The sequence below is a fragment of the Populus trichocarpa genome, chromosome 1, assembly GCF_000002775.5.
Source record: "Populus trichocarpa isolate Nisqually-1 chromosome 1, P.trichocarpa_v4.1, whole genome shotgun sequence".
Lineage (NCBI taxonomy): Eukaryota > Viridiplantae > Streptophyta > Magnoliopsida > Malpighiales > Salicaceae > Populus > Populus trichocarpa.
Window position 1 is genome coordinate 46,852,248 of NC_037285.2, and position 15,326 is coordinate 46,867,573.

The 15,326-nt window shown below is 32.1% G+C and overlaps 1 protein-coding gene across 2 annotated transcripts in view; it reads left to right on the forward strand.

The window, feature by feature from the left end:
- The first annotated feature begins 840 nt into the window (after positions 1–840).
- LOC18095798 (disease resistance protein At4g27190) overlaps positions 841–15,326 on the forward strand; it is a 183,710-nt gene continuing 169,224 nt past the window's right edge. The window contains exons 1-2 of one of the 2 annotated variants that reach the window (XM_052446758.1): positions 841–927; positions 1,020–3,514. In XM_052446758.1, the coding sequence (XP_052302718.1) occupies positions 1,031–3,514 (2,484 nt within the window). In that variant the 5' untranslated portion in view covers positions 841–927; positions 1,020–1,030. The remainder of the gene's footprint in view (positions 928–1,019; positions 3,515–15,326) is intronic. The other variant, XM_052447621.1, reaches the window with a different exon arrangement.

Sequence of the window (15,326 nt, forward strand, 5' to 3'; positions counted from 1 at the left end):
GTTTTAGGGTATATATCTTTGGAGAGACCAATCCTATGTGAAATAGATAAGTATCCTCATTTAAATTCTTTCATGCTAAATGTTGAAATGTTTTAGGGTATATATCTTTGGAGAAACCAGTCCTATGTGAAATAGGTAAGTATCCTCATTTAAATTCTTTCATGGTAAATCATTTCAACATTTTGTGTGTGTGCGTGTGTGAATATTCTTTCATGCTAAATCATTTCAATATTTTGTGTGTATGTGTGTGTGTGAATTGGGATAACCAAATAACCTTTTAGATATATCTCTATAAATCTTTATTCCTAATATATAGATTATTTAACTCATGTTCTTTATAAATAAATTCTTGGTGAACCAAATCTTTACTGGTTGAAGTAAAGATATGTCATTTCTTATTAAAAATATGTCATCTATATATAACACTAAAAAAATGACTCAACTTCAACTAAAATTTTTATAAACATAACGGACATCAATATTTTTAATAAAACCATTTTTTTAAATTATCTCATCAAAATAGATATTTCAATTCCTTGAATCTTGTTTAAGTAATTTTTATAGCTTGCATATTTTTTTGTAATATGTATATCTTTATGAATATTCCTATAGAGGGATGCAATTTTTAACATCCATTTGCTAGAATTCATAATATTAGCATGTAACTATAACTTTTGATGTATAGAGTTTTTTTTTTTTATTGACAATACTGATGACAATTTATTAACAACATTGTGACAATTTAAAATTAGTAACAAATTAATTTAAAGATATTACAGATGAGGGGACAAGGAATTAATTGCCCATTGGTATACTTATTCCTTGCCTTGTTGCTTTTGAAGCTGGATTCCATATAGAGCTCAAGGCCTTCTCCTTTTGTTCCTCCCGCTAATTTATTGCCTTTCGCACATATTTTCCCAAATTAAGGTAATAAAATTCCTATTCTCATTCTCTCAATGCCTATTTTACTTGTAATGTCTCAATCTCATAGTCGGTATCCTTATTTCTCTGATTTTCAGACTGGTGGAAAATGGCTATCGAAAGTGTTGGTGAATCCATTGTATCTAAGATAGCAGAACTCTTGGTGGAACCAGCAATAAGGCAGTTCCGTTACATGTTCTGTTTCAACAATTTTGTTCAAGAATTCAATGAACAAAAGAAGAACCTGGCTTTGACACTAGATCGTTTGCAAAAGGCTGTTCAAGTTGCTGAAAGGAACGCTGAAGAAATTGAGAAAGATGTCAACAAATGGCTGGAGGATGCAAACAACGAAATCAAAGGTGTGAATCCTTTGGAAAATGAAACGGGAAAAAATGGCAAATGCTTTACTTGGTGTCCAAATTGGATACGACAATTCAAGTTAAGCAAGGCACTGGCAAAGAAGACGGAGACTTTGAGAAACCTTGAAGAAAATAGCAAAAAGTTTCCAACAGTGTCCCACAAAGCACCTCTTCAAGACATAGAATTTCTTCCATCAAAGGGATTCACACCCTCAGAATCATCAAAAGAAGCTTTTGAACAAATTATGAAAGCTCTCAAAGATGATAGTGTTAATATGATCGGACTGTACGGCATGGGAGGGGTTGGTAAAACCACCCTGGTGAAAGAAGTAGGCAGGAGAGCAAAAGAGTTGCGTCTTTTTGATGAAGTTTTGATAGCCACGGTGTCCCAGAATCCAAATGTCACAGACATTCAGGATCAAATGGCAGATAGTTTAGGTCTGCGTTTTGACGAGAAAAGTAAAAAAGGGAGAGCAGATCGATTATGGCAGAGACTGCAGGGAAAGAAGATTCTTATAATTGTAGATGATGTCTGGAGAGTTATTAACCTGGAAGAGATAGGGATCCCATTTGGTGATGCTCACGGGGGTTGTAAAATTCTTCTAACAACACGTCTTAAGGATATATGTTCTTATATGGAGTGCCAGCAAAAAGTATTGTTAAGTCTCTTAACTGAAAATGAAGCATGGGCTTTATTCAAAATCAATGCAGGTTTACATGATGAGGACTCTACCTTGAACACAGTGGCAAAGAAGGTTGCGAGAGAATGTAAAGGATTGCCTATAGCACTTGTGACAGTGGGAAGGGCTTTAAGAGATAAATCTGCTGTTGAGTGGGAAGTAGCGTCTAAAGAGCTCAAAAACTCTCAATTTCAGCACATGGAACAAATTGATGAAGAAAAAAATGCATATGCATGTCTTAAGTTGAGTTATGCTTATTTGAAGCACGAGAAAACCAAATTATGTTTCTTGCTATGCTGTTTATTTCCAGAAGATTACAACATTCCAATTGAGGACTTGACGAGATATGCAGTTGGCTACGGGTTACATCAAGATGCGGAGTCCATTGAAGATGCAAGGGAACGAGTTTATGTGGAGATACAAACCCTCAAAGATTGTTGTATGCTGTTAGAAACTAAAAGTGAAGAATATGTGAAAATGCATGACTTGGTTCGTGATGTTGCTATTCAGATAGCATCATCAGAAAAATACGGATTCATGGTAAAGGCTGGCTTTGGGTTGAAGGAGTGGCCAATGAGCAATAAAAGCTTTGAAGGTTGTACTGTAGTTTCGTTAATGGGCAATAAACTAGCAGAACTTCCTGAAGAATTGGTGTGTCCACAGCTCAAAGTTCTTTTATTAGAACTGGATGATGATTTGAATGTTCCAGAGAGGTTTTTTGAAGGGATGAAAGCAATAGAAGTTTTGTCTGTACATGGAGGGTGTTTGTCATTGCAATCACTTGAACTCTCAACGAACCTTCAGTCGTTGCTGTTGAGAAGGTGTGAATGCAAGGACCTCAATTGGTTGAGAAAGCTGCAAAGACTTAAGATTCTTGTTTTCATGTGGTGCGACTCCATTGAAGAATTACCTGATGAAATTGGGGAGCTCAAGGAGTTAAGGTTGTTGGATGTTACAGGTTGTGAATTGCTAAGAAGGATTCCTGTGAATTTGATTGCAAGGTTGAAGAAGTTAGAAGAACTGTTGATCGGGGATGAGAGCTTCAAGGGATGGGATGTTGTTGGATGTGACAGCGCAGAAGGAATCAATGCAAGCCTAACAGAACTAAGTTCGCTGTCTCATTTAGCTGTATTATCATTGAAGATACCGAAGGTTGAATGCATTCCCAGAGATTTTGTTTTTCCCAGGTTGCTCAAATATGATATAGTGTTAGGGGATTGGTATTCAGAACTCGATAAAGAATACCCAACCTCGACAAGATTATATTTGGGTGATATAAGCGCCACATCCTTGAATGCAAAGACATTTGAGCAGTTGTTTCCTACCGTGTCTCATATTTGTTTTTGGAGAGTGGAGGGTTTAAGAAATATAGTATTGTCCTCTGATCAGATGACCTCCCATGGCCATGGGTCGCAAAAGGACTTCTTACAAAGATTAGAATATGTCAAAGTGAAAGAATGTGGGGATATTCGCACTCTGTTTCCAGCAAAATGGCGGCAAGCTTTGAAAAATCTAAGGAGAGTGAAAACTTATGACTGCAAATCATTGGAAGAGGTATTTGAATTTGATGAGGCTGAAGAAGGAATTAACGAGGAGAAGGAGCTGCCGCTACTGTCATCTTTAACATCGTTACGGTTGTCAGATTTACCTGAGCTCAAATGTATATGGAAGGGGCCGACTAGACATGTCAGCCTTCAAAGTCTTTTTTATCTGGAGTTGTTGTCTCTTAACAAGCTGACATTTATCTTCACACCGTCCCTCGCTCGAAGTCTTATTCATCTGGAAACACTGCAGGTAAAACAATGCTATGAATTGAAGCGGCTTATCAGAGAACAGGATGGTGATGACAGGAAAATAATTCCAGAGTCTCTTCGCATCCCAGAATTACAAACTCTCTCTATAGGTGAATGTGATAAACTGGAACATGTCTTCCCTGTCTCCGTGTCTCCAAGTCTTCTGAACCTGGAACATATGATGATTTCTTTTGCTTATAATTTAAAGCAAATATTTCACAGTGAAGAAGGAGATGCACTCACTAGAGATGGAATCATCAACTTCCCTCAGCTAACAAAATTGTCTCTTTCAAGTTGCAGCGTTTTTGGTCCAAAGAGTTTTACTGCCCAATTGCCTTCTTTGCAAGTGTTAACAATTCAAGGCTACGAAGAATCGGATAATTCGTTGGCACAACTACAAGTACGTCCTTTATATTTCTCCCCTGATTTTTTCCTTTTAAATTTAAATTGTGATAATTTCTTATTTCTTCCTTTAGATTTCTAAGACTAAAGTAATGGATAAATGGTAGCAAATCCTTTAGCCATCCATTGAATTTAAAAGGAGTGAAATTGAGGCTCTTTCGCCAATTAATGGAAAGTATTTGGACAGGACGATGAAGCTTCATCTGAGAATATTGAGTTTTTTGTTTCACTGCTGCAACTTATGACAGATGGTTCAAAAAATTAATAAAAAATGGTTTTTTTATCCAATTTTCTAAACAATTAGAGTCAAGAAGTAAAAATTGAAACTTTCTCATTAAAAAAAACTTCAAAAGCAACAAATTTGTATTGAGTTTGAAAAACATATATTTTTATGTTTTTTCATGTTTTTTCTTTACAATTTTTTCACCTTTTCATATGAAAAAATAATAATTATAAATGATCAACAATAAAGCATTTTTATTTTATATACACATACAAGAAGTTTTACTAATATGTAAGATTAAAGTTATTTTCTTTTATATTTTTATTTTTGGTTAATGTCATAATTTTTTCTTATTATAAATCAATTATAAAAAAAAAACTATTTTTGAGTTAATAAGTATAATTTTTTCTTGATTTCTTTTAATTTAACTAATTTAAAATAATAGTCCCAAAGTGCATAAAAATTAACGGGAATTATATCTAACAAATTGTACCCTTAATTTCTTTTGATGCAGGGGTTAACAAGTTTGGAAAAATTATATTTGTACTTTGTGTATGAACCTAACATGAGCTGTATATGGAAAGGTCTCCCGCTGGGCAATTTGACTATTTTGGTGGTGAGGAACTGTAAGAGACTGAGATATGTATTTACAGACATCATGATTGCTAGTTTAGTTCAACTGAAAGTTCTAAAGATATCAACTTGTAAGGATTTGGAGCAAATAATTGCTAAGAATAATGATGATGAAAAGAATCAAATATTGTCAGGAAGTGATCTCCAATCTTTATGCTTCCCCAATTTGTGTCGACTTAAGATTAGAGGATGCAACAAGTTGAAGAGTCTCTTCCTAGTAGCCATGACTTCAGGTCTCCCAAAGCTCCAAATACTTAAAGTAAGTGAATCCTCTCAACTAGTGGGAGTATTTGGGCAGGATGATCATGCTTCACCTGTTAATGTTGAGAAGAAGATGGTGCTCCCTTATCTGCAAAAGTTGTCTCTAAAAGAATTACCAAGCATTGTCTGCTTCAGTCTTGGGTGTTATGATTTCTTATTCCCTCGTTTGGAGAAGTTGGAGGTGTATGAATGTCCAAAGCTGACCACAAAATTTGCTATTGGAACAAATGGTTCAATGAGTGCTCAATCAGAGGTGCTGCTTATTTGACTTGGTTTCTTGCCTCTCTTTTAGTGTTTTTTTTCTTGTTTCTCTCAATAATAAGACTTACAAGTTAGAATGTGTATGCCATGCTTGAATCGGTTTTGCAGGTATCTCAAGTAGCTGAGGATTCAAGAACTGGTTTCTTCGTGCCAACCACCACTTGTAGAATGTGGACCCGAAATAATGAGTGGGGAGAGGAAGAGGAATGGGAAGAGGAATGGGAAGAGGAAGATGAAGATGAAGATGAAGATGAAGATGAAGATGAAGAGGCAGAGGAATGGGAGGTGGAAGATGAAGATGAAGATGAAGAGGCAGAGGAATGGGAGGTGGAAGAGGAAGATGAAGATGAAGATGAAGATGAAGAGGAAGAGGAAGAGGAAGAAGACGAGGATGGAGGTGGTCATGATGATTAAGTCAGATGATAAGTCTGGCATTGGAATTTGAAAAACAAGCTAATAATTAATTCTTGAAGGTAATATGGCGATTATTTATCTTCTCTCCTTTTCCTTCAACTTTAAATGGTTGAATTAAATCATCATATGCAATATGCCTTGATGGTCGTTGTTCTTCATGTTTGCATCAGGTTGGTTGGTTACCTATTACATGATCACCTCGACATTTGGTGATTTCACGGAGATTCATGTCTTTGAGCTGTGGTGCTGCGAATGTTTTTTAATTTGAGGAAGTGATTTCCACTGTTTTATTGACAATATGGCTTTGTATTGTAATTTTATAGAACTCCCAAAAGAACAATATTGACTTCTCTATGTGTTTGCTGTGTGAACCTTCAAGAAATAATGGCTTTGTGTGTGCTTATTGTTTAATGTGTGGATTTTCTTTCTCCTTCCTTCTCAAACTAATGGCTTTACTACTTGTGTACTTGCCTCATCACCATGTTTTCTCTGTGATTTTGATGTTCTGTTTCTATTACGATTCTTTATGTGGTTTTGAAATAGGCCTAGTAATGATGCTTAAGATCTGGAATAAATGCTATTGCTTAAGATTTTTATTTTTCTTATATTAGTATACCAACTTTTTTTTTATTATATCAATTAAATACCTTCTTTCTTGTTTTCTTTGATGGTGTGACTTTGATCAAATGGAATTGAGTTTGGTTTTTCTCTAGAATAAATAATTGTTTTGATAAATAAATAATTATCTTTCCATCAAGTTTTGGCCCCACCACCAAGATGATTCACTGTAGAGACAAATTTGGTCCATCTTTTGGTTTCTAATTCCACAACTTTGGTTTGATTTATTTTTTATCATTCTTCGAATATCTTCGTTTCTGAATAGACTTTTCCAACACGTGGAAAGTGTGGGTTGTCGATGTCTTTTTAAAAGGGAGTCGACGTCTTTTTGAGAGGGGAATTCGGTGAGAACAGAAGAAGAAAAATCTTCTTCTTCCCCTGCCTCGCGCGTCTAGGGGAAGAAGAAGACCCACAGTGCCATCAAAACAGCACCGTTTCGGGCTTCCTCTTTTTTTTTAAAAAAAAATGAACAGTGTATGAAATGACATCGTTTCAGACAAAACATGCCGTTTCATTTAAAAGAAAAGGACGGTAAAAACGTGTCAAAGTTCACATTGATCCTCAATTTATGATTTGTTCAATCGAGTCCTTAATTGCAATTTTGATTTAAAAATCAATGCAATTGCATCCCTGCCAAAAATCAAACAGTGGCCTTGAAGTTGGCCGCCCTTTTCACTTTGGTCTTGAATTTATGCAATTTGACCCTCCATTGAGCAATAAACTTCTAATTTCTTCAATTTGGCCCCCAATTCGATTTAATTATAGCCCCTCTATTTATGCGCCTTTTCCAATTTGGTCCTTGGTTTTTTATTTCTTCAATTAAGTCCCTAATTGGCCATCAAACTTCAATATTTATGCAATTAAGCCCCTGATTTGACCAAATTAACTCTAAAAAATTATAATTTGACCTAGAACTTTAATTTCTTCCAATTAAAGCCCAAATTAACTCCAAAATCAATTTTTCTTGCAATAAAACCCTCCATAAATTCAATTAAACCTTCAATAAAATTTAATTGAGTCCATAAACATCTGATTTTAGACTTTTCTTTCTCAAATTGAATTTTCTTTGTCAATAAGGCTCTCATCAGTCAACAAAATACTGTTAAATTTTAATCTTTGTATTTTTGAACCTCCTCAACCAATTTTTGACCATTTTCTGAGTGTTCTGGCATCCTCTTTTCACTGCTATTATTTTTTTATAATATTTTTTTATTTTTTCCTTTTTTGTGCGAGGACCAAAATATGGGTTACAACACAATTTATGCAAAAATGTTGATTCAATTAAAAAAATACATATAAAATGTAAACTTGCCCTTCACGGGGTGACAACCTAGTAGGAAGATCCTAATTGTTGAGTGCATCAAGGGGTTAGTCATTATCTAGTTTCAAATGGTCTCTCGCATGCTCAGTGATCGTCCTTGAAAGGTCGATATGAGGCTTACAAGTAGTGTGAAGATAAAGGCTCTGAGTAATATCAGTTTGGCATATCAACCACTTCCAAGTAAACAATCAAGCGAGAGTTGGATGGTTTCACGAGTCTTACCCAAGCTAAAGTCATTGGGGAACCGCTACTTTCCCACTTATCCTAGACTGTAAAGTGTGTGCTTTCAAAGTGATGCATGACAACATAAACAAGGATGCATGCTAAAGCAGTAAATGCAGGAAAAATAAACAAATAAACACAACAAATAAAATAGCAATAATAAGACATAAAGCAAAGATTAGTCCTAAAAGTCCCCAGTGGAGTCGTCATTATGTCAAACCTGACATCGCGGCGGCCTTAAAAAATAACATTGGAAAAGAATAGATTTCTGGCATCTTGTTCTTTGATGGGAAATGGTCTTGTTTAAGGAGTCGCCACCTAGTTTTATGGTTACTAGGAATCCTAACTAGTCAATAGAGATTCTATGGTTTGGAACTGGTTACGTAAAAAGAAAGATATTATCACTCTTTAAACGTTCTGCCTGAGGCCGATTGCATTGCTGGTTTTGTCTTAAATTGCTAAATGTTTATTAATTTTTTCTATGATGATTTGCTTATAATATTCCTTACTCTGGCGCCAGTGAATATTCAACTACAGATACTTCTAACTCTGGCATTGGTAAATATTATGTAGTTATAAAACAAAATAAATGTAAATCTATATTTTTATGCATACACATATTTTTTATTTTTTTATATAACTAAATAAAATAAAATAAAATAAATTTATATCAGTATTTTTATTCCTGACTTTAGAATCAATGAATAAACCAATAAATCTATATTTTTTTTATTTATGCATGCACATATTTTTATTTTTATTTTTTGGGTTTGGGCCCAGCTTAGCCGATATGGGCTGGGCTAGACCCAGTCAACCCGGCCTGGTCACTAGCCCAAGCCAGTGACCCGGCTGGGCAACATGAAGCACGCGTGAACTAAATCACGCGTGCATGAGCAGATAAAGGAATTAAGGCCCTGTTTGTTTGCTGGAAAGTAGTTTCTTTTTGGAAAGTGAATTCCAAGAAAGTGAATTCCGGGAAAGTGAATTATTTTCTGATGTTTGGTAGTGTAATGGAAAATAAGTTGGAAAACATTTTCCAGTGTTTGGTTATATCATGTAAAATGAGCTGGAAAATAACTTATTAATGTTTTATTTTTCTCAAGTTTATTAAAATAATGAGGAACAAATCTTATAAATTAAAAAGTTGAATGAGAATGAAATTAAAAAAAATTAATTTTATAAATTATCTCCAATAAAATAAATAATAATCAAAATAATAGAGATCAAATCTAAAAAATAAAAAAAATAAAAGATGAAGAAATTAAAATAATAATAATTAACATTTCATAAATTATTTCAAATAAAATAAGTAACAATCAAAAGAATGAGGATCAAATTTGATAGATAAAAAATTTCAATAAAAAAATGATAAGGAAAAAGCAAAAAACAATTATAAAAATAAGGATCAAAGTTAATATAAAAATTAAATTTTAAGAGATGAAATTGAAAAATAAATATTCAAAACAAAATATATATAGCAATAAAAAATTTGAGGACCAAATTTGATATAATCAGCAAATAATATGACATTTCTAAATTTTTCACAACTTTCGGAAAGTGTTTTTCGCCTAAATTTTTCAGGAAAACACTTTTCTAGAAACCAAGTTAAATTTGTTTTGACTGAAAAATGTTTTTTATTGACCAACTTTTTTAATAATAAACAAATATAAAAAAAATTAAAAAATAATTTTTTAAAAACTAATTTTCAGGAAACAACATTTTAGAATTTACATTAGGAAGTGAATTAAAATGAAAAGCGGGGAAAGAGAAGCTTACTTACCTGGTTCTGGAAACACCGAAGGCAGTAGCAACAATGGTTCTGGTCACGGTGGCTTTCCTCTGCTTGTGTTCTTCCCTTCTGCTTGTCTCCTCCTTCCTTTTATGCTAACTGTTTTCTCTCGGTGTCTCTCTCTATTCTCCTTCTTCGTCTGCCCTCATGCTTCGTTCATCTCTTCTCTGCTTCTGGTTTTTTTTTTTAGAGATGAAGGAACGAAGGTGATGATGATGCCGGTTCTCTCTGGTGGTTCTTCTTTTTCTGCTTTTTTTTTTCTTTGTTTTCTTGCTCTGTTTTTTTTCCTCTGTATCGTCTCCCGTTCCCCCCCAATTCTTTTTCCCCGTCTGTGCTTGTTCTTCTCGTCACCTTCCCCCTCCCTGTGTTGTTTATTTCTCTGTGTTTGTTCTTCTCGTCCACCGGTTCTGCCCTCTCTGTTTTCTTCTTTCGTGTTCTCCCCCTCAGTTTTTCCCCCCCTTGTTCATCTGCTGTGCTCGATATTTATAGGCAAGAGAACGCCCTTGCACCTCCTAGAGTGATCGTGCAGCCGCTGGGATAGTATCTATTAATGGCACATCGTGGGCGAAAGACGTTACCACGTTCTCTGCCGTTTCTGTTGAATCGGGATGGAGGAGATGAACAGCAAAATGTTAATGGCAATTTTCATTTTGGTCCTTTAAGTTTTGGAAGTTTTGGAATCAAGACCCTTGGTAAATTGTAATTGGAAACCTGTATTTAAGCGCCATTTACAAAACGATCCTTGAATTTTAATTTCTTGTAAATTTTACCAGAATCAGCCCTATACTTTGATAATATTTCAATTAAGCCCTTGATTTCATTAATTAAACCAAATCCAAGTCCAATTAAGTCTCAAAACTTATCAATTATTCAATTAAGCTCTTGATTTGGCTACTAAAACTAATCCAAAGTTTAATTAAGCCCTAAAACTTCCAATCATGTTGCCCTTAACCCAAATTTAATTTATTCTTCATTTATTTATTTTTATTTGTTTTTTTATCATCATTTTTATCATTTTTTTAATCATTTTTCAGTAAATAAAATAATAATAATAATAATAATAATAATAAAAGGGTTTAAAATTAGGTTATGACACCTACTAGTAATTAAAAAATATAAAAAAAAACAGAAAAATCTTTATTTAATCACAGCAACACGGGATAATACCTGGCTAGTTATCACTTAATGAAAGACTGCAAGTCTACAAGAGCTGACAATAAGAGCAAGGCTGCTACAACTGAAGGATTTACAATGGAATTAGAAATAAAATTTAAGTCCACATTGGCATGGGCTTAATCTACAAAAATATAGAAAATCTACACTTGTTGACCTGCTTGCCCATCCCTTTTTTCTACTTCTTCCTGACCTCCTATTTGACTCTCATTCTCACTCATACAGTACTTCTTGAAGAAATAACCAAAACACCTCATCACAAAAGGCACTGAAGCCGCAATCAAAAGATAGCGAAAACGCACAGATTCATTAGGAGTAACAGCAAAAACCGCAGATGCATAGGTTATCATAATTGAAGCTGTAGCAGCCCATATTTCAAGATGGAAAGGGAACCTGTAAGTGAGAGATGTAATGACAAGTATACAAGTGGAGAGAGCCAAAGTGTTTGATATCAAGAAAACATAGAAAGCACGCTTTTGAGATGCATAAATTGCTCTTCCTACACGATCTCCTTCTTGCCAGACCCCTCCAGGAGGGTTCACCCCGGCCTGGAAAGTCACTGCTGCAATCAAGGCCACAACTACTAGCAAAACATTTCTAGCATCGCTTGGTGAGTCTCTCACTTCATCATACTGAAATTTCTTGAACCAGCCAGCACTTCTTTTAGTATTGTTTTTTTTTAGGCTGAGACATTTTTACTTGGGCAAAGATATGTGGGAGATACCAGCACTCTGGCTCTCAAGAAGTTACTTATAAAGAGCCTCCGTTCTATTTGAGTCCACTTATTTTAGTAGATTTTTATTTTTTTTATATTAGTATACCAATTTTTTTATTATTGTATCAATTAAATATTTTTGTTGTGACTTTGATTCAATGAAATTGAGTTTGGGTTTTTCTTTAGAATAAATAATTATCTCTCCATCACTAAAATAGTTCAATGTAGAGATAAATTTGATCGAGCTTTTGGTTTTAATTCCATGGCTTTGGTTTGATTTAATTTTTGTCATTCTTCGAATATCTTTGTTTCTTGATAGATTTTTTTGTTGATACTGTGATCCAAATAAAAATTGGATAAAATTTTATTTTTTATTTAAAATTAATTTTTTATATTTTAAAATTTTTTAATTTATATAAAAAATATTTTTTAAAAAATAAAAAAATATTATTTTAATATATTTTTACGTAAAAAATACTTTAAAAAATAATTTTTGTTTTTGTATTTTTTTCTGGTTATATTAATTTTTCATCAATATTTCTATCATAAATTGCTTTGTATTTTGAATCTTGAAGGCCTAAGAGATGGTAGACAAAATAGAAAAAGAGACAAGACAGTTCAATAGAAGAAAAAGAAAGAATAATAGTGAATAATATTTTTTTATTTTTTGATGTGTTATGTCAAAATATTTTTTTAAATTAATTTTTTTTTTCATTTTAATATATTTTAAAATAAAAACATTTTAAAAAATAATCATTATCCACCTTTAAATATCATTAAGATGAGGCAACCCTTCTTTTGACTCGGCTAGCCTACTGTTCTGCGGGTATATTTTATTGCTGCATCATTTTCACTATAATTTTCATTATAGTGAAAATTCAGAATTATTTTAATGGATTCAAATTCAACAGGGTGATTTTTTACGGTGGATTCAAATTCAACAACAAGGGCTATTTCCTGCAGCAAGGAGAGTTTCTGAATTTTCATTATTCATACATTGCAAAAAATAATAAAGTTTTCTGAGAATTTTCAAATCAAACTTGAATTAGGTTGTTGTTGCTAACTATTTTATTTTCACTATAATTAATTGCTTTATCACGTTGAAATATCAAATTATCTTACATTCCCTTGGCATCGAATTCCATGCCTTTGCAAAATATCAAAGGCTCCAGTGCCTCTCTAGCAATAATTAATTTTATTTTCCCCCAAATATTTATGGAAATAATTAATTTAACCACAAAAAAAAACAAATAGATGCAACTACCATACCATTCCACAATTAAATTTTTTTTGAATAAATAAATTTTGAATCATAGAAAGAGTGAAGAAAGTGAAGAATAATCAAAGTGGTGGATAAGAATGTAATCGAACACATTTAGCGGAATAATTAATTTAATCAGATACTCTCTAGCTAATTTAGATTTTAATAACTGCGTAGTGCTGCGTTCCAAATAAAAAAAGAATAAAATTTGATTTTTTATTTTTTTATTTTTTAATGTGGTAATATTAAAAATAATTTTATGTTGAAATTAATTTTAATAATATTGATTGAATCCACAATTAAAGAAGTAAGATGGGTCCGTGAGACCATTGCTATCAAGAGTCCTAGAGACCATATTAGCCCGTAAGCTTTAGAAGGGATAATATGTTTTAATTTCAATAAATAAATCTCAATTTAGTGCGTTAAAATGCAATCACCGACTAATTAATGGACAATGGACCTTAGATTAATATACTATTATTTTTTATTGTATTTTTTTTCTAGTCATATTTAATTTTTCATCAAGCGATTAATATGTATAATTAAATATTGGGTATAATTCTTATTAACGTTAAATGCTATGTATTTAGAATTTTGATGGATTGAGAAATGGGAGATAGAAAGAGAGACAGAGCGGCCCAAAAGATGTTAATGTTGTGAGCTCACTTTCCATGATGATGATGAATATAAAGACTTTCAACTGTTTTTATTATTATTATTATTATTGAAATTACGTGTGGAAAATCATGCCTTTTGAATTTGATGGAAATTACATGTGAAAAATCATGCCTTTTCGAGATAATTTAAATTACTGTAGTTATTATTTTTGTTGTTTTTATTATTATATAAAAAGAAGAGGATAGCTTAATTATTCTTTTTTAATAAAAAACAGTTCACTTCCAGAAATATTTATTAGCATGCTAATCATTTATTATTGTTGCCATACCCCTTTAAGTATTCTATTTGCTCATTGTTACTGAAATGCTCACGTAGGAGTTAACTTTGTTAATGTGCCAATGTTATTATTATTTCAATTTTTAAAAAGAATAATGACTTTGTAATAAGCTTTGATTTAAATCAAAAGTTAATTCTAGTCTACCAAATATAATCTAAATTTTGACTTAAATCAAGATTTGTTATAAAATTGAGTCAAAACTTTACTTTAATAAAAAAATAAAATTTTTAAATTTTAACTTGTGATATAATTTTTAATTTACAACAGATAATGTAATCAATGGCCGTGCTCTAGCTGTAGCAATGTCAATGACAGATAGAAAGGAGAGATTTTGACGTCCATTTTGAATTTAAAGTTCAAGTGATTCATGAATGTTTTTTTAGTTAGTTCATGGTCAGGTCAAGTACGCAACCTATGCCATGCGCGGGAGATTAAAAAGAAGAAAAGGATAAAAGTAAAATAGAGAAAAATTAAGATTGCAAGAGAGTGTGGAATTGATATTGTAATTTAAGATGTTTTTTAAAATTATTTTTTTGTTTAAAAATATATTTAAATAATTTTTTAAATATTTTATATCAATATATAGAATCATAAAAAAAAAACACTAATTTAATATATTTTTAAACTAAACTCATCCCAACCCAGTTAAAAAAAAAACGGTGCCAAGTGGAAATTAACTAGGGAGAGTCTATTTCAATAAAAAAAAAAACGAAGGATAGCAATGAAAAACTCGGTGCAGGTCTTTTTTTTATATGTTTTATTTATTAATATGAGTTTTCAAACTATTTATATATAGACTAATATTATCATGAATTTTAAAAAATTCATAATTTTTTAAAATTATAGACTAATAATTTATAAAATTAATAAATTGATAATTTTTAAAAAATAAATTTAGAGGGACCAATCAAAATTTCAGGGAAAGAACTCGGTGCAAGTCTTTGATTTCACGCATGAGAGTTACTGAACAACAACCTTTTTGGTTACTAGCTACCCTGTTCTGCTTTGACAAAATATAAGAACAATCTTAATCTACAACCTTGCAAAAAATATATATATTTTTTCTTTAATTTGATATAATTAATTTTATATATGTTTGTCTATTTCTACAATCATTTGATTAAATAAAAAATTAATTTTAATAATCAGAGTCATTAAATATAATTAAGTAAATAAACCATGTTGCGAGATTAAATATCTTAATCTACCTCCGTCCCTGACTTTTCCAGATATGTATTTAGTTATTGTTAATGTTTTTTTTTATTTGTTGACATAAATGATTCTTAATTTATTTAATTGATACCTGTATAAATTTTTTAATTTAC